Genomic DNA, 25,873 nt, shown 5'->3' with positions numbered 1-25,873 from the left:
CACATTTAGTGCAGCTGCTGAGAGGCGGCATCTCAGTGAACTGAGAAGTGATTATGTTGTACCCCTGGGCAATGAGGCTGTCATCGAATTTCCAAACAAGATGTGAGAATCTAGGGCAGTTCTGTTGTTGGGTCACAACGTTTGCTTGGCACTTCCCCTCCCTGTTTTCCAGTTAGGAATGAAATCCCAACATTTTCAGGATCAAATGCTCCCCTGACAGGGAAAAGATGCACAAAAAGCTGATTTGGGGAGGGGAGGCTGTGACAGCAGGATGGGTCAGACACAGGGCAAACACGGCCAGAAGTGAGAAATTAAGTGGGGGAAAATGAGAATTTGTGGCTTTTGCTGCAACCCTGACCTCAGCTAATTACTTGTTATACAGCAGCTGCAGTTCTGAATTGTTATAAAACAGCTGAAATTATTACTTCCTATAAAACATCTGAAGTTTTGGCTCTGTTGCCCACCCAGGCCCCATGGGAACATCCAGGTACTGATCCACAAAGTCATTTTGAATGCACAGGGAGGTTCCTCCAGAAGGAAATTTTAAGCACCTGTTGTTGAACCATCCCCTGGAGAAACCCATACTGCCCTTCCCTATTTTTAATTTTTTTTTTAATAAATTAATAAATAATTGTTTTACAAACCCAAACAAATAAAATCAAAATACCTGCAAAGGTTTGATCATATTTTGGTGGCAAAGATGAAATTCTGAGGTCACCTCTGTGACTGGGACTTGTTTTTTTGCCTAGCACAGAGCAGAGCTGCCTGTAGTTATCCAGAGGGACAGAATTCTATATTTCCAGGCTTCAGAGATTCCAAGAGGAGAGAAATGGCCCCAGTAAACCTGCACAAAACAGGTTATCAATAATTAAATTGGCTCCCTAACGTGGTCAAGAAGGATGGCTGCCACCAAGTGCCACAGCCTCTGCCAAGTGCAATAAAATGGTTTTATGCAACATTTTGAGGCAGCCTCCCCCTCCAAAACCTGTCCTGTGCACAAGGAACTCCCAAAGTCAGCAGGATTGGAGCTGATCCTACAGGAGAGGATATTTCCAAAGGTAATTGGTGCCTTTTCAACCCAGAACTGTCAAAGTGTGGTGAGAATAATGGAGCCTGACAAGGCTGAGGTTGAAGGAGAAATGGGAAGATTGATCTGCTGCACTGGTGCTGCATTTTTGGCAGCGTTGTAGCAAACAAATGTTTCCCTAAATAAAGGAAAATGGTCAAAATTGTAATTCCTCATACAAAATTGACAGCTTTTTCCACAGTCTAAAATGGAAGGCACAGCTGGTTTTGACTTCTTTCCAGGGTCTCTGAGCCCCCTGCCAGGGTCTGGAGCCAGCCAGGGCAGCCAGAGGGATGTGCTGGGTTCTGACACATCCAGAATCCAGAGGTTAGTGAATAGGGATGCATTTTTCAGCTCTTTTTGCTACTTTTATTTCCTTGCCTTCCCAACTGCCCCTTTTTTCACCCTTCCCAGCTGCAGGGGTCAGGGAATGCCAAACACCCAGCCCATCCCTCAGCAAACAACACCAGCACGTTCTCCACGCTGTTTTTCCAGCAGCTCTGCTCTTGCCTGAAGGTGCCTTCCCCTGCTCCATCCTTCTGTTTTAAGGGAGAAGAGAAATGCAAGCACCACTCATTTCACAGCTCAGATACAGGCAAATTATCTGAGAAAATAGGGGAGCACTTGGCTCCTCTCACTTGCATTTTTCTTGGAGTGAAAATCAAATGTAATGGGCTCACTGATTTATGACTGCCAGCAGGATGGAGCACAGGGATACCCACCCAAATCCCTGCCTGGATCACAAAACCCCTTCCATGTGGTTTGAGGTTCCCTCCAAACCTCTGCTCCTCAACTGCACCAACTTTTAAGAGGAAAAAGATTCCCTCCAGCCCCACATTTCCATTGGCAGAGGATGGAATCTTGTGCTGCCTGTGGCTCCTGGGTGGGTCCAAGCGGGGAGGTGCCATTCCCAAACTGGAGGAAGGCTCCAAGGTGTGAGCTCAGGGCCTGTGGGGATGATGGGGGGCACAGCAGGGCAGTGCCAGGCACAGGCAGCTCATCCCTTGGAATCCCAAACAGAGCAGCATGGAATGGTTTGGATGGGAAGGGACCCTAAAGCCCATCCAGTGCCACCCCTGCCACTGTCCCAGGTCCTCCAGCCTGGCCTTGGGCACTGCCAGGATCCAGGGGCAGCCACAGCTGCTCTGGGCACCGATCCAGGGAACAATTCCTGCCCAAAATCCCATCTAAATCTACCCATTGTCAGTTTGCAGCCATTCCCTGTGTCCTGTCCCCCCATCCCTTGTCCCCAGTCCCTCTCCAGCTCTCCTGGAGCCCCTTCAGGTCCTGGAAGGGCTCTGAGCTCTCCCTGGAGCTTCTCCAGGTGAGCCCCCCCAGGTGTCCCACTGAACAGGAGCTCCAGCCCTGTTCTTGCCATCAAGCCAACCACGATTTCCCATTTTCCAGGGCTTTTGGAGACCAGGCCTAACCTAAGACACGATTTCTGCTCCTGACCCTACACCAACACCACGGCCCAGGAAACCCCACACCAGAGAAAAGGAATTTCTTTTTCCAAAGTCACTTTTCTGCCACCGTGTCCAGAGCCCACGGAGCGGCTGAGATCAGACCAACACTGATTTCTGTCCAGGAGCTTCTGATGGGAGGTTAGAGGGACTCTGCCTCTCCCCAGAAGTTTTTGTGTTTAGATTTGTACTTCTATTCCCTGCTCAAATACTCCCACGGATCTCTGCCCACCTCCACAGGCACCACAAAGTGAGGAAAGACACACACTTCTTTAAAAAATCCCATTATTTCTCTCTTTTTTTTTTCTATTATTTCCCTATGTGGAGCAACTCAACAATAACTGCTTGGAAAAAAAGCAACAACAAATCTATTTGCCAACTGTACAGAGTAATAAACTCTTGGAAGGAAGTTTATAGCCAGTAAACTGAATATTATTGACAACCAGATCTCAATAAAATGCAAAAAAAAATATCTTATGACAGGCCTCCTGCAACACAAGTAGGTAATAAGTGCCTCATCTTTTGAAAGAAGGTGTTTTGCTTGTAATATTTTTCTTAATTTATAGTTGATTCCTTTTGGATTTTTTCTTGGTGATCTTTGGAGCTCATGCAATTAAACACAGGCAAACACATCTAATTTCCAGAGAAACAATAATTACAGCTTAACCCAACTTCCTGCCCTCTGCAGTGCCTTCCCCTCCTGCTGCAGGAACACACTCCCCAAACCAGTGTTCATCCTGTTAAATTGGATGTTAATAAGTGGTTTAAGCTGCATAATTGATGCTGAGCTAAGGAATGTTTTGCTTAGGCTGGAGCTGCTGGGATTGTTTCACCTCTCTGAGCGTTGCTCTGAACGGTGCCTGGGTCCCTCTTCACTCCCACAGCTTCCTTCAGATCCTGCTAAGGAATTCTTTTTGGAGTCCAGGGAGGGTTTTTGGAGTCCAGGAAGGATTTTAGTTCATTTTCTGTGTTCTCCCCTGTCACAGCAGTGATCTGGCACCGCTCGTGGGGAGGATGGAGAGAGGAAACTGATTTGAAATTGGGATTTCAGCACTGGGGAAATGCAAGCACAGCAATGGGAGAATGGAAGAAATTTGGGAAGAGCAGCCAACAACAGGAGAACCCAGCAAATGGGCCTTAATAGGAGCCAGTGTCACATCTGGGTTTGGTTTTGCTTCCTCTTTCTAAGGACTCCCTAGAGTGTTGATGACAAATATCTTCTACTTCACCTCTCTCATCTCTTTTCTATTTCTTCTACCTCCCATTTACTGTTAAATAAAATCAGAACTGTGCACTCCAGCACGTGGTTTCCTGTGCAGATTAATTTGGGCAGAGGAATCTCTCAATATTTGGATTTTAACATCATCCCAAGGGGGTCAGGACGTGTCCCCAGCACTGCAGTCCACAGCCACCTTCCTCAGGAGGGAAATGAGTTATTTAATTCAGCCACTTCCCTTTGAAGTGCTTGAATACAATGCCACACATGTTGGAAATGAAAAATAAAAGTGTCACTCAACAGAGAAACACAATTTACAGTAATTATTCATGTCTGCAGAATACTTATGAAAAAAAAAACCCAAGGGAAATTAAAAATCCTATAAATAGCCTCAGTGGGGAAGAGCTGGAGAGACCCCATACAACAACCAAGTATTTCTACTGATCCCCACCTTTCTGCATCCCAAGAAGATGGCACTGCAAGCCTGAAACTCAGTTCAGAGCCATGGGAAGCCCAAAAGGAGAATGAGAGGAAATTGAAATGTCAGCGCAGCGGATCTCACACTTCCAATTTCTGCTAAAAAACGAGGACAGAAGAAAACCCTGAATTTCAGTGCTCACCGTCCCTCGAGTGCTTGGTCTGTTTTCCAGGGGGGAATCTCTACACATGCTCCAAATTTACTGATTTATCACAGGGCAAGGATGGAAACTGGAAAAGCCTTACCTGGTTTGTGCAGGGGATGCAGCCACAGCCTGGCTTCACACTTCTGGCACAGCATGGTCCCCAAAAAGGCCCCAGGAAATGACAGGAAGATGTTTAAGATGAAGCAAGAAAGTGGAGACTCAACCAGTCAGTGAAGTGAGATGTATCACATTAAAAATACGTGTTTGATGTGTGTGCATGAATACACAGCTGTACCTGCACTCACATGAATCTCTATCCATATATCACAAATAAATACATTTTCACTGCAAAGTTTTCATCCTTTTCCTTTGTAAAGTCACACAGAACTACAGGCAAGCTAAAGAAAAATGCCTATGTTAAGATAAAACTGAATTAAAAAAACGTTTTTACCCTCAGAATTTGTGGTATCATGGGAGACATCTCAGTAATCATAAATGTCAATTAGAGGAACCAGCTTGAGGAGTGACCTTTGTGTTGAGCTTCCCAGTGAAAATAAATGTGATTAAAAATCAAACAACCCCCGTCCAACAAATCTCGTGTGTTTTTGTGTGGGACTGATCTGTGCACCTGTAAAATCCACCCTCACTCCCAGGCTGAGACTCAGGGAAATGGAATTGAGGAATCTCGTTTTATCCTGGCTCTGTGAGGTAACTTGCACTAAGTGAATTCAAGCTGCTTTTCCAGAAGTGAAAATGAGTGGCCACTGAAATTCTGTTTTTTCCACTATTCAGGAACCTGGCATCTCTGAATTGCTTCTTTCAGTGCAATTTGTGTCACAAAGCCCCGAGGAGCTCTCTCAAGTGTGAGCAGAGGGACAGCACTTGGGGGAGGTTAATCCCTGACTCCTCCCAAAAGGGGAAAACGTGGCCCCTGTGGATCCTGCCAATTCCCTGGCCAAGGGCTGCTATGGAAAAGATGGATGGGTCACCTTTGCAAGCTGAAAAATTGATTTTAATCATTTCTGAGTGGGACCTTTGGGGTGGAAGCACCGGGAGGATAAAGAGGTGATGGTTAAATCAGGTTATCCCAACCTCACCTTCTCCACATGCAGCTCAGGGCATGGGCTGGGGAAAGCCAAAGACTCCTTGCAGCCCTTTGGGGATGAATTCCCACAGGAATGGGGCAGATGGAAGGGACAGGAGATCCTATCACTGGGTAAAGTCAAATAAGTTTTCTGAATTGTTTCATAATGAGCTCTTCTGCATTAGCCCAGCTGTGTCCAAAACAACGTGACCAGGAATTCCCAAGGCACTGGGATGCTCTGACTCCCAACTGGATTGAAAAGGAGAGGGCAAACCATGGGAAATAACAACATTCCCAGGATTGCCCACTGCCTGTAAGGAATTAGCTGCTGGCTTTGCTCAAGTGTGTTTTTAGCCACCTTGAGGAGGGCCCTGATTCATTCTGGGTTCTGCACAAGTCACAGCCTGGGAGCTGTGAGGTTGTAAAAGGGTGACAATTCGGGTCTGGGAGCAGCTCTGAGAGCCTGATTTTCAATTTGTAAAACACACACAGAGATGAGATCTGGAGTCTGTGCTCTGAGACCGATTTGGAAGTGCAGCTCTTGTTTGAGGAGTCTCACAGGGCCGAATTATAACACTTGCATGAGCACAGGAATTTGCTAAGCATGTGGGAAAACAAACACATTATCAGAAATACAATTTACAGGTATCCACTGAAAGGTAGATGGGAAAGCTCTTCCCATCCTTTAGGAAGCAAATGGAACAGAAAAGAGGAAACTCACCCAGCATCCCAGCAAGAGCAACCTCCAAAGCAATTCTCAATTAAACACAGACTTACAGAATGAAAGGTGCAATACATTATTGATTGACTATGGGTATCTGATTGACTGCAGCCAGGAATCCTTCCCTGCCTGCTCCTCTTGAGCAGAGATTATAGGAACAAAACAAAGAGGGAATTGCAGGATGAGATCCAACAGTAAATCCTGAGACGCTCCAGGAGCTGATTTTACAGCAAGGAAAAGTGTGTTTGTTTGATCCAAAGTGACACCGTGGTTTAAGGCAAAAAAATGAGAATATGTAATTGACCACAGGAGCCACTTTTTATGAGAAGGGCAATTTTTCTGCCTTTGTAACAACAGTGTTGTTTTATTGCTGTGTAAAGTCATTTCTGCTTGGAACTTGCATCATGTAGCAGGTACCTGAGGTGGAAAATATTACATAAAACTCATCTGTTTTCTGAAGCGTTCACTTAGAGATACCCAAGCCATCATTTTTGGCATGGACAGCACACAGAGATGGATGTTCTAGTGCTGATGTGTGTTTTAACTCCAACCTGCAGGGACAACCACAACAGCACAAGAAAAGATTTCAGTTTTCTCATGAGTTCCCCTCCTAAACTGTCCTGAAAAAAACAAAGTGTGTGCACATCCTTCTACATAATGCAGTAGTTCCCAAAATTCTGCAGTGAGGACCAAAATTACCCAGAGAACATATTCATTTTCTTAAGACAAGCTTTTAAAATAATAGTTTATTTTTTTGAGTCAGTGGTATATTTAAAAACAATCTACTGTAAGAGTAAAAAGATTGTAGATAATAAAAAAAACCAAAGTGTGATGACAATAAAAAATCACTAGAATATAAAGTTAGTTTCCTTCCTCCCTCCCAAAACCCCATCCCATCAGTCTGATACTTCTCAGAGCTTAATATCTGGGAAAAAAAACCACTTTTTTGTCTTTTCTTTACACTTTCAGCAATTAGAAAATTAAGAACACATAAAGCATTCTTTGCAGGCACATTAATCATTATGACGTGAAAAGCAGGCACCATAAAAATTAAAACATTCTAAAAACCATCATATATACAAACACTGTACAGAATGATGGCACAAGGACAAAGTGATTCCGTTCAGTTCATCCTAATCCAACATGAAATATTACACAATAGAGGAAGGAAAAAGCTCCTCCCGTTTCTGTACTCAATATTTAGGTTCAGAATTACCAGAAGTCTCCTCTCTGCTCATTTTTCTCTCCCACATCCTCGTGCTGCTGGCAGCTCCAAGGCTTCCTTGTTTTCCCCCTCATGGACACCCAGAAGGTCCAACTGAATGGCAATGGCTGTGGGTGATCCCCAATTTCTGATTTTACAGAGCCCATTCAGCACAGATTAGGCTGAGCTGGGAGGGACCCCCAGGGATCATCAGCCCAGCTCTTATCCCTGCACAGAACCCAAACAATCCCACCCTGGAGCTCTGGCAGCCTCGGGACCGTGCCCATTCCCTGGGGAGCCTGGGCAGTGCCAGCACCTCTAGGGAAGAACCTTTCCCTAAATCCAAGCTCGCCCTGCCCTGGCCATTCCCTGTCCCTGACTGTGCCAATGAAGAGTTCAGCTCCTGCCCTGCAGTTCCCTCAGAGGATGCTCTGACCCACCCAGCTCTCCCCTCAGTCTCCTCTCCTGCTGCTCCTCACGGCTCTTCCCCATCTTTGTGCCTCTTTGGACACTCTCCAACAGTTTAATGTCTTATTTACAGTGGGACTGGTGCCAGCCTGGTGTCACCCCAGCCACTGAGCCACTGCTCACCCATCCTGTGATGTGTTTCTCCAGCTGTAGGATGGACATTTTGTCCAGAAGGATCTGTGGAGACGCTATCAAAAGCTTTGCAGAAGTCCAAAAAGATTCCATCTCCTGGCTTTCCTGGATCAGCCAGCTGGGTGACCCTGCTGTAGGAGGAAATTTGGTTCACAAGCAGGACTTTCCCCTCATGGAGCCGGGCTGGCTGTGACCCATGACTGCATTGTCCTCCAGGTGTTTTCCAGGTGTCCCAGAATAATCTTCTCCATGGTTTTACTGGGCCTGTAGTTTTCAGGGTCTTGAAAATCAGGACAACATTCCCCAGCTTCCAGTCAGCTGGGATGTCTCTGGATTCCCCAGACCGCTCCAAAATCATCAAGAGGGGTTTTGTGATGCCATCAGCAGCTCTTTGAGGATTCTGGATAAATCCCATCAGGGCCCATGGATGTGCAGGGATTCAGCTGGGGCTGCAGGTCCTGCAGGTTCAGGCTGACTGGGAGCTGATCACTGTCACAGTCGTGGCCCTCCAGCTCAGGGCACTGGGACCCTCTTGGGTCCCACGCTGTTTGTGAGTGCCCATCCCCACCCTAGAATGGGCTGATTATATTTTTACACAACCTTTTGCCATTGATACATTTGAAAAAAACTCTTTTTTTGTTCCTGACAGTTCTGGCAGCTCCAACTCCAGCTGAGCTTTGACCACAGGAATTTTCTCCCTACAGCAGGGAGCTGCACCTCTGTGTTGTTCCTGACCTTGCTTCCACTGGCACACACCTTCCTTTGCCACCTGATATCCAAGAGGAGATCCCTGCTCAGCCCAGCCAGCTCTGCTTGACTTCCAACATTTGGGAATTGCTGCTCCTGTGCCCTTGGGAGGTGATGTTTAGAAAGGGACCAGCACTGATGGACCCCAGCACCTGCAAGAACATTTTCCCAGGGGACCTCACAAATTCCCTGAGCAGCCTCATGGTCAGAGGGGAGGTTTGGCTGGCACTTTTCCTCCTCTCACCAGAGGTTTTGAAGTCGATGGCATCGTGGTCACTGTGGCCAAGACAGCCCCAAATCCCCACTTTGCTCATTGCAATCAGGTTATTTGTAACACAGACCAATGTCACAAAACAGTGGTGTCTGATTTTTAACCCGGGGCTAAAATCCCTGTTATTCAGGGAAATCCTACAGCAGCTTCACCTCACTGGGAAACCTCCTCTTGCCCTGAATTCCATGTGAATATTGTCATTGATTCCTATATACACTGAGATTAGCTACAAAAACTCTGCTCATTTGAAGCTCCAGAGGTACCCAAAATCTTTAGGTACAACATTTCCAGCTCTCATTTTAATCTCCACATTTAGCTCTGTGCCTGGCGTTATCCAGAAGCAGGGAGAAGGTTTAGGAAGAGGGTTCTGTCAGTTGAGGGAGTTCCCAGTCTCAAGTAGAAATCCAGATTTCTTTCAAGTTATGGGAGGGAATAACCCCAAAACCAGGGGGATGTAGTGTTGGTTCCGACACGTGGCGAGAAATGGATTTCTTACGGAGTTACCATTGCACTAAATGTTAGATACTGCACACCTGAATGAGGTAAACATTATAGACCATAAAATACTTAGGGAAATGAATTGTTACAGCTTTATCTTTGGAAAAAAACCCGCTTCCTTCTTCACTGGACAATCCCAGAGTCAACAGACGTTTGTTTCCGCGTCGTCTTGGGAGGCGGCGGCAGCGGAGTCTTGCTGGGCAGCGGAGGAGGCAGGTGCTGGAAAAAAACAATTTGGGCAGATCAGGTTAGGAATGAATGGAATTCTGGAATGTTTTTGAGTCATCTCTAAGTGCAAGAGGCAGCAGGTAAGTCTGGAGGCCTCTGGCTCACAAAAACCTCTCCCTGAAGAATTTGCTGTGAACACAAAATGCTCTCAGCCATTACTTTTAAATATAACTTTGACTTTTGACAGTGAAAAAAGATCTCTCAAGAGTTCAGGATTAATTAGCTCAATATTTAAGGGAAAAATCTTTTGAAAGCACTGGAGAAGTTTATAATTCCCCACTTTATATCATGATAGGATATTGATTTCTTGGTCTGTATCGATTGCCCTCAGCCTCTAGGCACTCAGAGCTTAAAACCCAAGCTGAAGCAATGGCTTCATTGCTTTTCCACTGTTTTGGATTTTGCACAGTAAGAACAGAAATATTTAAACAAAAACCAAAAAAATAAACAAATTAAAATCATGTAGAGGGATAAGTCACTCACAATTTACTATTACACAGAGTTATAATTAAAATACTCCAAACGGAAATGCAGAACATTCAAATATACATATTTTAAATCACTTTATGTATCTCACAACAGAAGAGCATCCCCAGTCAGAATAACCAACTAATTGGACAAATGAAAAAAGCCATTATGGAAATTAAGACCTTTTTCCCTAATGCTGAAATGTGTAAGGGATAAAATCTGTTGCAGGAGGTGCTGGAGAACGCTGCAGTTTGCAGACAGGTTTTCCCAGATTTGGGCTGTGCAGGCAGCACAGGTTTCCCAGAGCTGTGCTGCAGTGTCACAGCTCATCAGCTCTGCTCTGCCTGTGTTTTTCCCTGTGATTCTCCCCCACTCTCCAGTCAGGGCCTTTTGTTTTCCTCCTTCCCTATGATGTTTTTCCAGCTCTTTTTTCCTGTCCTGCCTCACCCAGCCCAGCACCAGCTGCTGGCTCCACACAGCCACAGCCTGACCAGCACCAGCTCTGCCCAAAATCCTCGGTCACCTCTGCAGGAACAGCCCAAGCACCTGCAATGCCTCAGTGCTGGACAAAATTCCTGAGGGTTTCTCAGGATCAGGAAGATCCCAGCATCTAAACAACTGAGAAACCCCATGGAAGTGCAGAGAACAAAAACTGGTCCTTTTCAAAGCTATGCAAGGATGCTGTTCCAAAAAGAGGAGAGGTTCAGGGTGATGCCAGGACATGTCAGTCCCTCCTCTGCTCAGAGCAGCTCCTGATGCTCCTGCAATCTCATGACTGGGAGTTTTCAGAGGTCAGAACAGAAGAAAAACAATCTTTAAGGTAACTAAATATGCTCTCCCAAGCAGGGAGAAGCCAGCATGGAGTTACAAATCTGAGATTTCACCAGACAGTTTTACTGATCACAAAGGAGAAAGCTAGGAATGCAAACTGGCTGAGCCAGGCAGGCTGGATCTCTGCTGGAATCTCTTTCCTGTATCCTGCCTGGACAGCACCACTTTCCAATCCATTTTACACCTTTCCTCATTCCTCCAAACTCTCTCCCCGGGTAAAGGAAGAGGGATCCCAAACCACCACCAGGTGAGCCGTGCCCTGAGCTTGTCTCTCCATTCTGCTCCATCCACTGTCCATTCCCCAGCCCCTCCAGCAGCACCACTGCTCTTCCTGCCTGTTCCCAGTGTCATCCTTGGCTTCAAAATGCTCTTTGGCACTCTGCAAATCCATCGGGTTTGATCTGCTGCTGAGGGAGAATCTCTGAACCAAAAGCGAGGCACCGGAGCAGGGTGCCCTGCCTGGAAAGCTGCATTTCCCTGGAAAAGAGGCACCCACACTGGCACTGGGGACAGGGGTCAGTGGTGCCCTGGCAGTGCTGGGGGAACATTGGACTGGATGATTTTAGTGCCCTTTCCCACCCTGAATGAATTCCCACAGCAGGCTCCAAACTGGCACTGCTTGTTCCCAACTTTCAGTGGGACGTGATGATCTCTGAGTCAGGAAAAAGTCAACAGATTAATATGAAAGGCAGATAAAATAAGAATTTGATTATTTAAATTGCATGCAAAATTGAAGATTTTGTTTGGTTTTTAATTAAATTGCCACTGCTGATCTGCCTCTGAAGTGTTACAGCCAGAACTTCTACCTGAGCAAATCCCCTTCTTAACTTGGCATGTTAACTCCTGAATTCCTGCTAAGGCACCTGAATAAATGTCAGTTAGGATCTGAAGATTCCAAAATCCTTGAAAACTTGCTGAATTACAGTCCTGTATCCAGGCAAGGGCTCTGGGAAAGCTCTGGGAAATGCTGGTGGTCTGCAGAACATCCAACATCTCATGGAGCTGACAATGCCTTCAAACTGCATAAACCACGTGTTCCTCAAAACCACAGCACAAAACATAAAACTTTCCTCCTTGCTCTGCTCTCTTTAACTTCATATTCATCAGCAGGGAAAAAAAAGCAACTCTGCTGATAGCATCATTTGTGCAAATCCATTTTGAATTTAAATAACACTCTATTGGCAATAATTCTCAATTCAATTAGATCAAAGGCATTTCTCAAGCAAATGAGCCCCTTCATATTGATCAGAGAACAATCAAATCAGCCCTGAAAACCTGGTTCTGAAAAGCACAGACAATGCAAATACAATGAGAAAAAGCTAAATATATATGCTATAAATAACAAGCTCAAAACCTACCCAAGCTCAGATTCTGCAAGCAAATTAGGCAGAAAGAAATAGCAGAGATAGGTAGATAATTATTATAATTGAATTTACAATTTCCATTAGAAAGTCGGATAAATTTAGCACATGTTCATTTATATAATAAGTTCCCAATGAATCTATGAAGTAGGATGTGTAATGCTGGTTGGGGCGACATTGTTGGGAATTTTGCAAGACCAAACATTCCATTATGGAGCTGGGGCAACTCCAAACCACCACTCCCAGGGCTGATCCATCCTTCCTTTTATCCCAGGACAGATGAAATTCAGCCACATTTCCTCCCTCCCTTTAACACCACACTCACAAAAACTATTATCAGGCTTATAAAGCTCATCTGTGCTGTGCTTCCCCTTAGAAACTTTCCAAGGAAAACAGAGTTTGCCTCGATTTTGTGTTTAATTAAAACTCTCTTTGCCAAATTGGTATTTGTATCTCGGTGGTTAATTGTGAACCTGACTTTTCCCTTTCCTTCTTGACAAACTGACAGAGGCTGCTGCCTGACATCCCAACCTATTTTGGGCAGAATCCTTGACTCAGGGGTACCTCAGGGGAAGCAGAAACCTTATGTAAAAGGCACATCTGCAACACAGAAACAATCTGTTCCTTCTGCTTCAGACATGAAATTGCTCCCATTTGTTTGCTGCTTTTTTTTCCTTTCCCTGATACAGAAAAGAATCAAGTTTAAAAACATTTGTCTGTCTTCTCTTACAGAGAGATATAAACTGCACTACACCAGGCGTGTTGAAGATGTAGTAAAAATCAATTACAGAAGATGATAAAATGCTTTTTAAATTTTTTTTTTGCTACACTGAGGGAGCAAAATGAGAAACGAGTTGTTTTTTGTTCATAGAATAATGTTGAAAGAAACAACTACCAAAAAAATCAAACAATTTGATTCTCCAAAAGGATCCTTGTGGCACTGCACGAGACTTCTTCCTGTGCAAGGAACTCTTTGAAATTCAATGGTCACCAATAGGACATGCTCTGGAGATCCAGCGAGAAGCACTTTGGTTGGAAGGATTAAGGGATCTAATTAGGTCAGAAGCAGCAGAAATGGGATGTAAATAGACCATCAGCCAGCCAGGACTGTGAAAATGCTTTCAGACACTGAGTTACTCCTTCAGCACGGAGCTGAGATGCCTGACAACAACGTGGTTATTTTATATCTGCAATGAAAAATAACATTTGAGTGTGAGGCTCTGGTAGAATAACTCTCCAGCAGGGAAAACAGCCCAACTCCACTAATGGCAACCAAATTACAGACAGTTTAAGCTAATTGGCTGTTTGACCCAGGGAGCAAAGTTCTGTGCAAAATCCAGCAGGTAGCTGATGGGAAATGACTGTTTAGCCCCTGGTTCATCCATCATCCATTAGAGTCTCATCTGACTCGGTGGCACAGGCATTACCTGCCCTTGCTGGAGTGCACTGGGATCAGGGACAGGGACTGGAAGGGTTCTTCTGCAGAGATGTGTGTTCCCAGCCCTCAGCCCCTCACAGGGCAACAGGAGAAATGCCTCAAAATGGGCAACGTGGAATTGCTGCAGGTAAGAATCCCAGAGCAGATCAAAGGGGCTCCTCTGCTCCGGGGCCAGGCTGGAGAGGAGCAGCTCCAGGGAGAGCTCAGAGCTCTGCCAGGGCCTGAAGGGGCTCCAGGAGAGCTGGAGAGGGACTGGGGACAAGGGATGGAGGGACAGGACACAGGGAATGGCTTTAGGCTGAATGTGGGTGGATTTAGGTGGGATTTTGGGCAGGAATTGTTCCCTGGCACAGGTGCCCAGAGCAGCTGTGGCTGCCCCTGGATCCCTGGCAGTGCCCAAGGCCAGGTTGGACACTGGGGCTGGAGCACCTGGGACAGTGGAAAGTGTCCTTGCCATGGCAGGGTGGGAATGGATGGGGTTTAAGGTCCCGTCCAACCCAGACTGGTGACGCTGTGACTTTCCCCATGATTTCTGGCAGGGACTAGCACTGGCACTGTCCTGTGAGGGACAGTGGCAGTGGATGAGGGCAGAGCTGGAGCTGACAGGGGTCTGCACCCCTCTTGCAGGGAGGACCTGGCTCCTGGAGTGTGACAGCCCTGCTGGAGCACAGCTGAGGCCACTGTCCCTCTGTGGAACATTTCTGAGGCCACTGTCCCTCTGTGGAACATTTCCGAGGCCACTTTCCCTCTGGGGAACATTTCTGAGGCCACTTTCCCTCTGTGGAACATTTCTGAGACCACTTTCCCTCTGTGGAACATTTCTGAGACCACTTTCCCTCTGTGGAACATTTCTGAGGCCACTGTCCCTCTGTGGAACATTTCTGAGGCCACTTTCCCTCTGTGGAACGTTTCTGAGGCCACTTTCCCTCTGTGGAACATTTCTGAGGCCACTTTCCCTCTGTGGAACATTTCTGAGGCCACTTTCCCTCTGTGGAACATTTCTGAGGCCACTTTCCCTCTGTGGAACATTTCTGAGGCCACTTTCCCTCTGTGGAACATTTCTGAGGCCACTGTCCCTCTGTGGAACATTTCTGAGGCCACTGTCCCTCTGTGGAACATTTCTGAGGCCACTGTCCCTCTGTGGAACATTTCTGAGGCCACTTTCCCTCTGTGGAACATTTCTGAGGCCACTTTCCCTCTGTGGAACATTTCTCCACGTGGACACCATGAGTATTTCTGCCCACACTGGATGATACCCGAGTTCCCCAGCGCTGCTTCCCCGTTCCAGTCCGTGCACAGACAGACTCAGAAGTGATGAGCAAAACACTCAGAATTAGCTTTAGACTCCAGACTGACCCTGCATTCCTCACTGAAGGCCCAGGTCCTGCAAGAGAGATAAACCAGCACATCAGCACAGCCCAAACCATGGCCTGATCCCATGTGGAGAGCGGGACCTGGCCACTCCTGAACTGAATCAAGGGACACATCACATCTCTGGGCAGACAGCAGGAAGGAGAACACAGGTTTCACTCCAAATCCTGTAAAAAACAGTGGCAGTCCATTGACTTGGAGACTTGTTAAAAAGTACATGAATTTTTCAGAAACTCTTTGCTCAGCAACATCTTAACCCACTGAAGGGTGAGACTGGCACAGGAGGAAAGGCTTGCAAGGTTTCCCACCCCCAGCAGGCAAAAACATTGATCAGATGGCAAATAAACCCCATATTTTAATTTGTACTTTTCTTCTGGGCACACTGTCCAAAGGCTCCTGCAGCTCTGGCAGCCTCGGGGCCGTGCCCATTCCCTGGGGAGCCTGGGCAGTGCCAGCACCCTCTGGGGGAAGAGCCTTTCCCTGAAATTCAAACTAAACCTGCCCTGACAATGCTCCAGGCACCCCCTGCTCCTGTCCCTGCTCACAGCCAGCAGGGATCAGAGAGGAGCTGCAGGCTGCTACTGCAACCCCTCAAGCTGTGCTCCCTAATCCCTGCTCCTCCACAGCTCCAGCTGCATTTCCAGCCTCTCTGTCCCTGTCCACATGAGGACAAGCATTTGCTGAAGCCTTTAAGGTCGGTTTTTGCTCACTGCAGCTTCTACAAGAGTGAATTTCCAGCACTGCAGCACCTGCATTGCAACACATGAAAAATCCTCCTGGGTTGTGCCTTCTGTGTGTTAGACCTGAATAAATCATCCAGTTTTATCCCAGTGAGCAACCAGAACAATCCCCACCCACCAGAGCCAACCCAAGGCTGTTGTGCTCCTCGCAGGCTTCAGCCATCCCCACGTTCCACCTGTGCTGGATTGATGGAGGTGTTCCCATCCCAACCATTACCCCATGCTTTGGAAGTGTTATAGCCAATATTAGCAACCCAAGTGCTCCTTTATCTATTTTCTTTGAGCTGCCTCCCTGCTCTGAATACTAAGCAGGAGGTTGATTTGTATGCAAGGGTGAGGATGAACCCATAAAGAATGATAAGTGCCTAAAGGAATCCCTTGATGTAATAATAATCCTTGCAGGAATCGTAGATTTTTCTTTTTCTTTTTTTTTTTTTTTTAATGTTCCCATATATTATTAAGGATATTTTTAGCAGAACAAATTGCAGGGAGCATGAAAATATCTACACAGGTCTCAGAGTTAACATGGAGTAAGGGACAATCAGGAAATGATAATGAGATGATCACCTGGATTAAAGAGTTCAGGTAGACCTAGGTAGCACTGACTCTGAATATCTGGGATTGCTGTCTCAAAAATGACATTACTGCCTGCAGCTTGACTTGGAGCATCTGATCCCTTTCTGGCTGCCTGCTTTTAGTTCACTACAGCACTTTTCCTGCCTTTCATAACACACTGCAAGACAACCAGAGTGAAAAACACAATCATTCCTCACACTAGGAGATATTTCCAGTTTAAAAGCTACTGAGATAATCTTATCTCTAATAGGTTTTACTGATTTTTCTTCACTGATACAACTGCAGTGTAATTTAAAAGATGATCAGTTTACCAGGCAGAGAATTATCCAGTTATGAATTATGGAGCTATTTGACCCATGAAACATAAGTCATTAAAACTGTGGAGTGGGATTTAATCACGGCAGCAATGAGAATTCACCCATCTGATCTTTCATGTCCAGCACTACTCATTTTCTTGATGTTCTTTAAAAGCTTCCTTCCTACCAGCCTGATGAAATAAAGGCACAGAGTGATTGTTGTAAGATTAGAAGCCTTCTCCAAAATCAATTCCAAACCTAATACAGAATCACAGGATCTGCTGAGGTGGAGGGGACACACAAGGATCAATGAGTGCCACTCCTGGCCCTGCACAGGACAGGTGGCTCTGGGACAGATGTGCCTTAAATCCTTCTGCCAGGCTTTGAAACCACATTCCATGGTCTTGGAAAGCTTATAAAAACACAGATGCTGAAGAAAATTGTGGGCAGTTAGATAAGAAGATGCAGCCTGTATCTGATTGCATTTCTGAGCTATTAAATCCTGATGCCCTTCAATGCCAGATGTTAAAAAATGGGGTATGTTCCTACAGAGACAAAATGTAGTAACAAAAAAATGAGAGGAGCCTGAGCAATCAAGACTGGAAAGAGGAAAAATATTAGGAGCTGAATAAAACTTTGCAAAAAACCACAGGAGCGTATTGGTACTATATTTCTGAACTCCCATTTAATGATGTGGAAATTCTGCTTGTGGCAGGTACAGGAGATGCACAAGGTCACAGAGCAAATCAGGCTCAGTTATCTCTCAGGTATGGGCTCCCAAAACCACACCCCCGTGGCATCTGGGAGTCATACAGCAACTAAAAACATCAATGCCCAGAGTGGAAACCCCTTCCAAAAACCTCACCAGTCAGGAAAAAAACCCCTGGCTGCCAGGATTTTCTTCTTGTCACTGTTTGATACCTTTTAGCTAAAATCTGAACTCATTTTAGCAATCCTGAGCTACTACCACAGTCTAAACCTTACAGTACATCACACAAAATGAATTTACTACGCTGGAGTTTATGCAGGAAGGAGTTGGAAGAAAAGTGAATCCTAATGTGAATTTCTCAGCTTTCTTCCTGGAGATGGATTCCTTAGACAAACCTCCTGGCAGCCCTGCTGTACATTCTGTAATTTTCCACTTAAAGGGCTGTATTCAGGACAAATGAGAGCTGGCCCCTGAGAGAGATGCTGGGGAAATGGGTTATAAGGTTAGAAGTGCAGTAAAGTTTGATGGAAATGAGAGGAAAAGTGAAAATATTGACTAAAATGATCCAGCCATGGGGAACAACTACGGAAGAGAGGATTGGAATAGAGAATTTTTCAGTATATGAAAATAAAGAGTAAAATGATGGTGTTTTGAATATCTCTATTCTCACTTCTGAAGTTACTTCTATACCTGTATTTTTTATTTTACCATTCAGCCTGAAATGGTAAAACAATACCAAAAAAGCCAGTTCCTGCAACAACAAAGGCACAATTTCAACCATGGAAAAGCCGGACTCGTGCACTGGGACAATCTGTGTTAAACAAAATTATCCCCAGGGTCAAACCAAACTCCTGCTTGACTCCTCCTCTGTTGAGATTTCTGCATTTCTGCCCCCATGAAATTTGCTGGAAAGCAAATTGCTCCACAGAATTACAGAATTTCACTGGAATGGTGAACTTCAGAGGAATCCTGGATGACACCTCTGCGAACAAAAGGGATCAATTCTGCAGAGAATTTTACCACAAAACAGCCCCATCAAAATTTGGCATTTCAAAGTCAAAGGAAACTTGTGACCTCGTGGGGTCTCGCTGCCCTACTCTGATTTGATTGGTAAAAAATTGAATTTATTTCCCCAAGTCGAGCCTGTTTTGAGGGCAAGGGGTGAAGGATCTCTCCCTGTCCTTATCTCAACCCATGACACTTTCATTGTATTTTCTCTGCCTGCCCAGCTGAGGAGGGGAGTGATAGAGCATCTTTGGTGGGCCAGGATCAACTCTCCACACCCCTTTAAATGTATTTTTTTTGCCCATAAAGAAAAGAAAAGGCATTTCTCAAAAGTGCTGCTTTAAGAAAAGGACCACATTATTTTTAAAAGCTTCCAGCTACAGGAAACAAAGCTGAAAAAGCGAATTTTCCTCAGAAAGCTGCAAAGCCTGTTGGTGATGAAGAGTTTCTGAGCTCCTTGCCTCAAAGGGGACACGAGTTTGCCTCAAGGAAATAAATGAGTGGTGACTGAGGGAAATAAATGAGCGGTGACTGAAGGTTGGCAGAGCAGAGCTCCAGGAAGGGAAGGTGGCAGGTCCATGTTTTATTTCCTTTCCTGACACGGGACTGAAAGGCTTTCAATCCAATTTGCTGCTCCTGCTGGTTAAAGCTCCCTGCTCAACAAACCTGACAACATCTGGCTTTGGAATTGCCCAGAATGAACCCAACTTTCCTCCCTCCAGGTCCTGGTGAGGTGTCAGAGCCCTGTGGATCAGCTGGGGGATGCAGGAGCAGGATGCCAGTCCCCTGGCACAACTCAGGGCACACAGAGCTGAGCAGGGATGGGCTCTGGGGACTCACTCACCCGTTGGTGGGCAGGGGGGGACGTGGTGGGGCTGATCAAGTCCTGGCTCTCCATGAGGTTCCCGTAGTCAGCTGTGCTTCCTTTGAGGGGCAGAGGAGGGGGAACGTCGGGGATGTCGGAGCTGGACATCCCATTCAGCTCCAGATCTGCAAAAAAACAACACTGGGTTAACTCTGCCAGCAGCTGAATCCCACAATTCCACAAAGGTTTGGGTTGGAAGGGATCTAGTGGATCATCCAGTCACGGATGATGTGTACAAAAGTAAAATTTTAGGATTCTAGATAAGGTGTCCAAAGGGGACAAGATGGAGGAAATTGGGTGTGTCTTGTCCTTTTTCTCCTTCTTCATGCCCTCCATGTTTCACTGTGGTGCTGGCATTTTTCTGTTGGTTCAGGCTGGGGACACACTGTCCAACGTAGGTGACAGATATTGGCACGTTATTGTAAATCCAGCACAGGTAGTTTGTGGTATTTAATGTTTGTACCATCCCACTGAGGGCAGAGCCCCACACGCTGCCCTGCAGGACAGAGCTGAGGCAGGGCAGCAGAACATGTTAGAGATAAACAGAATAAACAACCTTGAAACCAGCACAGACCAATTATGGCTTCTTCTTTAGCAGCAAAGCTAACAGAGACTTTCTACAATCTCAAAATCATCTCAATACCACAAATTCCAACAATGATGGACTTCCACCATCACCTTTGACTACCCCAGGTTGCTCCAAGCCCTGTCTAACCTGGCCTTGGACTCACTTTAAAACACCCTCAAAGTACTTGAACAACACCCTGTTTTTAATAAACATAATTTTTGTCTCATGTTTCCCACCAAAATATCCAAAATAGCTCTGTAAATACAATTATCCCACCTTCAAGCTCACCTTTTACATTAAAACACAATAAAAGTTTTGCAAAGTGCACAAAAAAAATATACTCTGGCTAAGTTTTATTGACTTACTCCCAGTAAAATAAAAGCTCCCTTTTAATAAAATGCACAAATGAAAGCCTGGAATTAAGTACATCTCTCTCCAAAACTTTCAGGCTCCAGGTAACTATAACAAATGAGCAGCCATTAGTTGTTGAGTAAATAAAATCATGCACGAGAAAGTACCAAGCATTTATTATTCCTGTGTGCTGGATAGAAAATTCCCTTTTCTTAGCAGATAAATCCTCCCAGGTATATGCTGGAGAGGCAAATAGCCTGAGGGACAATAAAGTTTATTGAGGCCTGAGTGATACATAGGTTTTTGGGGAGAAATCCCCCCACAGTGTATTTCAGGGTAATTCACTCATTTTAATACAGTCATTTTAATTCTGTCAGTTTAACAAAACCCACTGCGATCTCTACAAGATAAGAAACTGAAATGATTTGTTTATAAATGGGGAATTTTATTTGGGGAAAAAAATATTATTTCTATTTTATTTTACTGGGGTGATTTGTGGAACAAGAGAGGATTTGTTTATGCAGATGTTTTTATTGCAAAGTTCATATCAATATTTTATTAAAAGTGTGATTTTATTGTTCTCTACAATGGCCTTGCACTACACAATTTAACTCTAAGGTGGCTCTATTGATTTGTCACTGAAAACGGTAATTTTACTCCTCATCCTTCCACCTGAACTCTTGACTACATGGAAAAAAGGTTATTTTCCATCCTGGGACTCCACATTTTCAGTGGCTTCCTCTCCAATAGGCTGAAAATGTTGTTTGTCCACCAGGACTGAATTTCTCATTGCTTTTGCCACTGCTCCTGTTTTTTATCCTTCCCTTTCCACAGAGAGAATTTCTCCACTCCCCAGAGTTTCCTCCCAGGGGTTTCCTTTCTGGATCTCCACGAGAATCTCCTTCTTCATGGAACTGAACTGCAGCTGGAAAACCACATTGTGCATTTTTAACTGAAGATTAATTCTAGGAATGAACTTCCCTGTCCATTCTGGATGGATTCCCCATCCATTCTCAAGAACTCAGGAATCTGAGATCTTCCATGTCACAAAACAACTCTTTGGCACAGGTCCTGCACATCTCCCCCACCACTAAACATCTGTATCTTAGCTAAATATATTGATATCTGAATTTTTGGTTGGTTTTTCCATGCAGTTTGGGATAATACAGGGAAACATTTGGGAAATGGCATTTTCTTTTGTATGCTTAGTTAGAGCTTTAGCAAAACCTTGAACCCTGCTTCAGAAAGAGAAACCTTTCCATATTTACTAGAAACAACCCATGTTTTTAGGCCTCTTTATAGACATTCCTTGGAAATTGAGTAGAATAACACACAATTTCCCAAAAATAAAGTAAATTTAATCCCCCTGAGCACTTCAGCTTTCCATTCTATAGGATATTTTTTCAACTAACAAGATTTCACTTCTTCCATGATAAAACTTCTGACTTCACCTAAACCAAGGTGCTCCCAAGAGGATGGTGAGACCCATTTTGTCAGGAATAACCCAAATCCTTTTTGTTTTTTTAACAGATCCTTGGAAGATCCATGGAAAGGCAGGTTTTTGGGAAAGATCTGGGGAATGTTTTCAGCAGAGCTGGAGAGGGAACAAGGTGTGGACACAACTCTACTTGAAGAACCTGGATGGAACCCAGATGTCCATGCAGTCGTGTCCTGCTCTGCTTTCCCCCTTTCCCTACATCCCCCAGCTCCTGCTCCAGCTGGAATTTCCTGCAGCTTGTCCTTGGCACCTTCCCAACCTCATCCTGATGAAGGATCAAAAGAAATAAATCCCTACAAATGTGGGCAGAGCATTTCCACCCACGGGAAGAGCTCATAAAATACACGAGCAACATGTTTTCATTTATCTGGCAACTGCTTAGTGGAACAACAAGATTCTATCCTGAAAAACAATGATTTGATCTTTCCCAGAATTCAGTGAAATCCAGGGAACATCTACCCTGCAGCAGGTATTGAACAAATTCAGGGAGTCTCAGTGTTGTCCCAAGAAAATCTATTTGCTGTAGATCTGATTTTTCCTCAGCTGAATTAAACCCCCCTAAGATGGTCACGATACAAATAATTACCCCAAATTTCTGGTATTGTCCAGTGCTCCCATTATTCAATAAAATTCATTATTCAAGGTGGTTCATCAGATGGGTGTGCTCTGAATATTTATTCCTTACTGGACATGCGCCACTGGAAGATCTTGGAGCTGGCAAAGGATCAGTTAAGGGACCCTTTTTCCATCTTACCCTAATGATCACATTTTACACTCCCTTCTCCTCAAGTGCCAGCTAACAGGCAGCCAGGATTGCTTAGCAACCCAGTAACTGCTTTTAGCCCATTTGGGCTCTGAAGGAACTTCTTTATCCTTAGAATTCCTAAAAAAAATTATCACTGTAATGCCTGAAATGATTCTGGACTGGTGCAATAAGCTGATCCTATTTTATGTAACACCCACCAATCTCTAGCACAAAAATATTCTCAGAAGTACCTGCTAACTTCAGATACTTTTTAAAAAGAGAAATCAAATTAAGTGTTAATAAAGTGCACATATGAACAAAAATGCAATTAAGATATCTTTTGCAGGAATATACATCCCCTAGTTCTCTGTATCCCCTGATTTTGGCATTTTTAGTTTTTCATTTCTGGCTATAAAATTGTAAAGGAAGGTGAGAGTTACAAGTTCATTGAAATCAAAACATTTGCTCTGGGTGTCTGACTGTTTAAGAGATAAAGTTTTAAAGTACCAAAACCACTACACAAAGCAGTGACTTTGATGGAACAAGAGTTTTTTCTGACGACTGATCACCTCGTCTCCTCCTTACTAACACTCAACTCTTACACACTGGAGTAGGATTTGGGGACATATAACAAAAATATCTTTTTTTTTTGCTTTTTTGTCACATGCTGGCAGCTGCAAACTCTGAATAACAAGTTTTGGGAAAGAGCACTGGGAAAGAAATAGGTGTTGGATTACACCCAGTTCTGCAATAGGGTTTGCTGCAGACTGAAGCAAACAGATGACACTTTACAGAAAAGCTGAGTGATAGACGTCAATGTCAAACAAAAACTACTTTAAAAAGCCTGACCTTTATTTTCCCTTCTGGTTTGTACCCACAACATATCAAAAAGAAGTTTTTTTTAATGTACAATTACAAAAAATATTGCTTTATGCTCCAAAACACTCAATATAGGATCAAGCACAACATGAATTTTTGACTGTTACTCTACACCTAATTAATTGTTAATGATTACTTGAAAATAAATTGTTTCTGCTTGCTTTTGTAAAAGATAGAATTAATTTTTGCTGGCAAAGGTAAGAGCTTAAGTAATACTGATGCCTTGAGAAGGCTGAGCCAGAACAGAGGCTGGGCAGAGTTACAGAATAAAGCAGGGATTTATTCAAGGATCTCCTCATGGATCCACCTTGGGCAGCACCAGAGCCCAGCCAGGGCTGCACCCAAATGAACCAAAATGGTCCCAAAATGCACAACCAGTCACAGGGTCTCCAGAAATTTTATAAGTTCTGCTCCATTTGCACCTTGGAGTTCATTGTCCCATTCCAGCTTTAGCCCAGGCAGTCCCACCCTGCTTGTTTTTCTCTCTCCAGCCCACGGTGTTTGTGCTCCTGGGCTGAGATTTGGATCATTTGTCCTTGGTGCCCAGCTGGAGCAGGAATTGTTTTGTCTCCCTGCTCTGTGAGGAGAGCTCACCATCCCTGATATGAAGCTCAGACCCACACACTAAAGCAGCACAGAACCTAAAAAATACAAAAGCTGAATCTGAGGCATCAATACCTGGTGCAAGAAATACCCTGGTGATGGCAAAACTCACACCATGGTGTGAAGACATGCTCAGGACATACATTTCCACCCTAAAAGGAGTTTATTTCAGAGAGAAGACTTACTGGGCTGGATGCTGAAGGCGAGTTTGGTGCGAGGGGTGATGGGCGGCGGGGTCAGCTGGGAGCTGGGCGGGGACACGGAGAATCGCCGCTCGCTGCACATCACGTTCAGCACCTGGCTCTTGGGTCTCTGCGGCCTCAGGGGGCTGATCTGGGGGACAGAAGCAGGGAGATGGGCAAGGAACCCAGAGAAACGAGTGTCACAGCTGGAACTGCCACGGTTTGATGCTCTACAGGGCCAGGACAGCGCTAACAGCCAATACTGCTCATTCCCAGCTCCAGAGTCCTCCCTTCTCCCAGCCTGGTCTGGTTTGCTGAGCTAATTCCCCAAACACTTGTTGAGTAACACCTGAGGAACTTTAGAGCCTCAAACCACATTATACAGCACTCAAAAGCTTTATTTTTTCTCACACAAATCTACTTTCCTGTTAAAATGCACCTCTTTAACCATTTAACCAGGTTTCTGCTTTCCACATCCTTTCAAGCATATTTTTAGTAAAATGGTAAGTAAAGCAACCACTTTTTCAGGGGTAGATAATTATAAAAAAACAACTTAAGGAAAACATGTTAATTGGTGAAAGAAACATGCCAGACTCAAGAGAAAAACCAGCTGGAGGCAGGTCCACAAGTTAACTCACTCTTCATCAAACTCCCTTCTGGTGAAGACATCTGTTCAGAAACACCTTCTTGGTGGCTTCTGACTGTGGTTGTATTTAATTCACTGAAATCTCTCTCTTTTTCTTTTTTTTTTTTTTTTTTTTTTTGCTTTGCTCTGGCTGCTTCATAATCCATTCAAATTTTCCATCATGAACCCTCAAAAGATATTTGTAATCTGATGGGCAACTCATGCTTTAGTAAAGGCAATTCTTTTTCCTGAGTTTAATTCTGAGCTCTACTGATTTCCCCATTCACCACCCCCATAGTGACAGGAATCATAGTGAAAAAAAGAAAGCTTTTATTTCAAACAGATCCTAGAAAATGGAGCAACAGCCTGAAGTTAAAAGGGGAATTACTCCAAGGTGCTTCAGTGGGACAAAACAGAAAGTGCCAGCTGCAATCCAGGCTTTTTCAAACAATTTTGTCATTTCCCAATGTCTGGGGTTTTATCAAGTACATTGGGAAGGAGAAATCTGAAATTTTTTTCAGAAAACAAACCCTAAAAGGCTTTCCATCAAAGATGTGCCTGTGAGACCCTTCTACAACAAATGATTGACCAAAAAGTATGGACCTTTTTTTGGAAAGTTCATCAAGACCTCAGGATGACCTCTAAGAAATTGTTTTGATGCTAAAAATAAAATTCTAGAGATTCCAAAGGTTTCTGCTTTCCACATGCTTTCAAGCATATTTTTAGTAGAATGAGTAAGCAAAGGAACCACTTTTTCAGGGGTAGATAATTATAAAAAAGCAACTAAGGAAAACACGTTAATTGGTGAAGGAAACATGCCAGAATCAAGAGAAAAACCAACTGGAGGCAAGTCCCCAAGTTAACCCACTCTGTAATTACTGAAATAAATGTGAACTTCTCCTGTGACTGACAGCTTGGGCCTCCTCTGAAAGCTCCACACAAATCAGGGATCTGCTGAGGAATATGAGCTCTTGGGAGGCCACCAATCCATAATGAAGCCATTGCTAATTTTTCCTGGTCTAGCCAAGGGCAGATCAATGG

General features: G+C 44.6%; 1 protein-coding gene across 2 annotated transcripts in view; it reads right to left on the bottom strand.

Moving 5' to 3' along the window:
- Window positions 1–6,904: 6,904 nt before the first annotated feature.
- DOCK1 (dedicator of cytokinesis 1) overlaps window positions 6,905–25,873 on the bottom strand; it is a 262,398-nt gene continuing 243,429 nt past the window's right edge. For both annotated transcript variants that reach the window (XM_030276610.4, XM_030276611.4), the window contains exons 50-52: window positions 24,211–24,358; window positions 19,361–19,506; window positions 6,905–9,712 (exon numbers count right to left, since the gene is read on the bottom strand). In XM_030276610.4, coding sequence (XP_030132470.2) covers window positions 9,617–9,712; window positions 19,361–19,506; window positions 24,211–24,358 — 390 coding nt within the window. In that variant the 3' untranslated portion in view covers window positions 6,905–9,616. The remainder of the gene's footprint in view (window positions 9,713–19,360; window positions 19,507–24,210; window positions 24,359–25,873) is intronic.

Source organism: Taeniopygia guttata, chromosome 6 (assembly GCF_048771995.1).
Source record: "Taeniopygia guttata chromosome 6, bTaeGut7.mat, whole genome shotgun sequence".
In the NCBI taxonomy this organism is placed as follows: Eukaryota; Metazoa; Chordata; class Aves; order Passeriformes; family Estrildidae; genus Taeniopygia; species Taeniopygia guttata.
The sequence above is the reverse complement of the archived record's forward strand: the minus strand, read 5'-3'. Positions and strand labels throughout refer to the sequence as shown.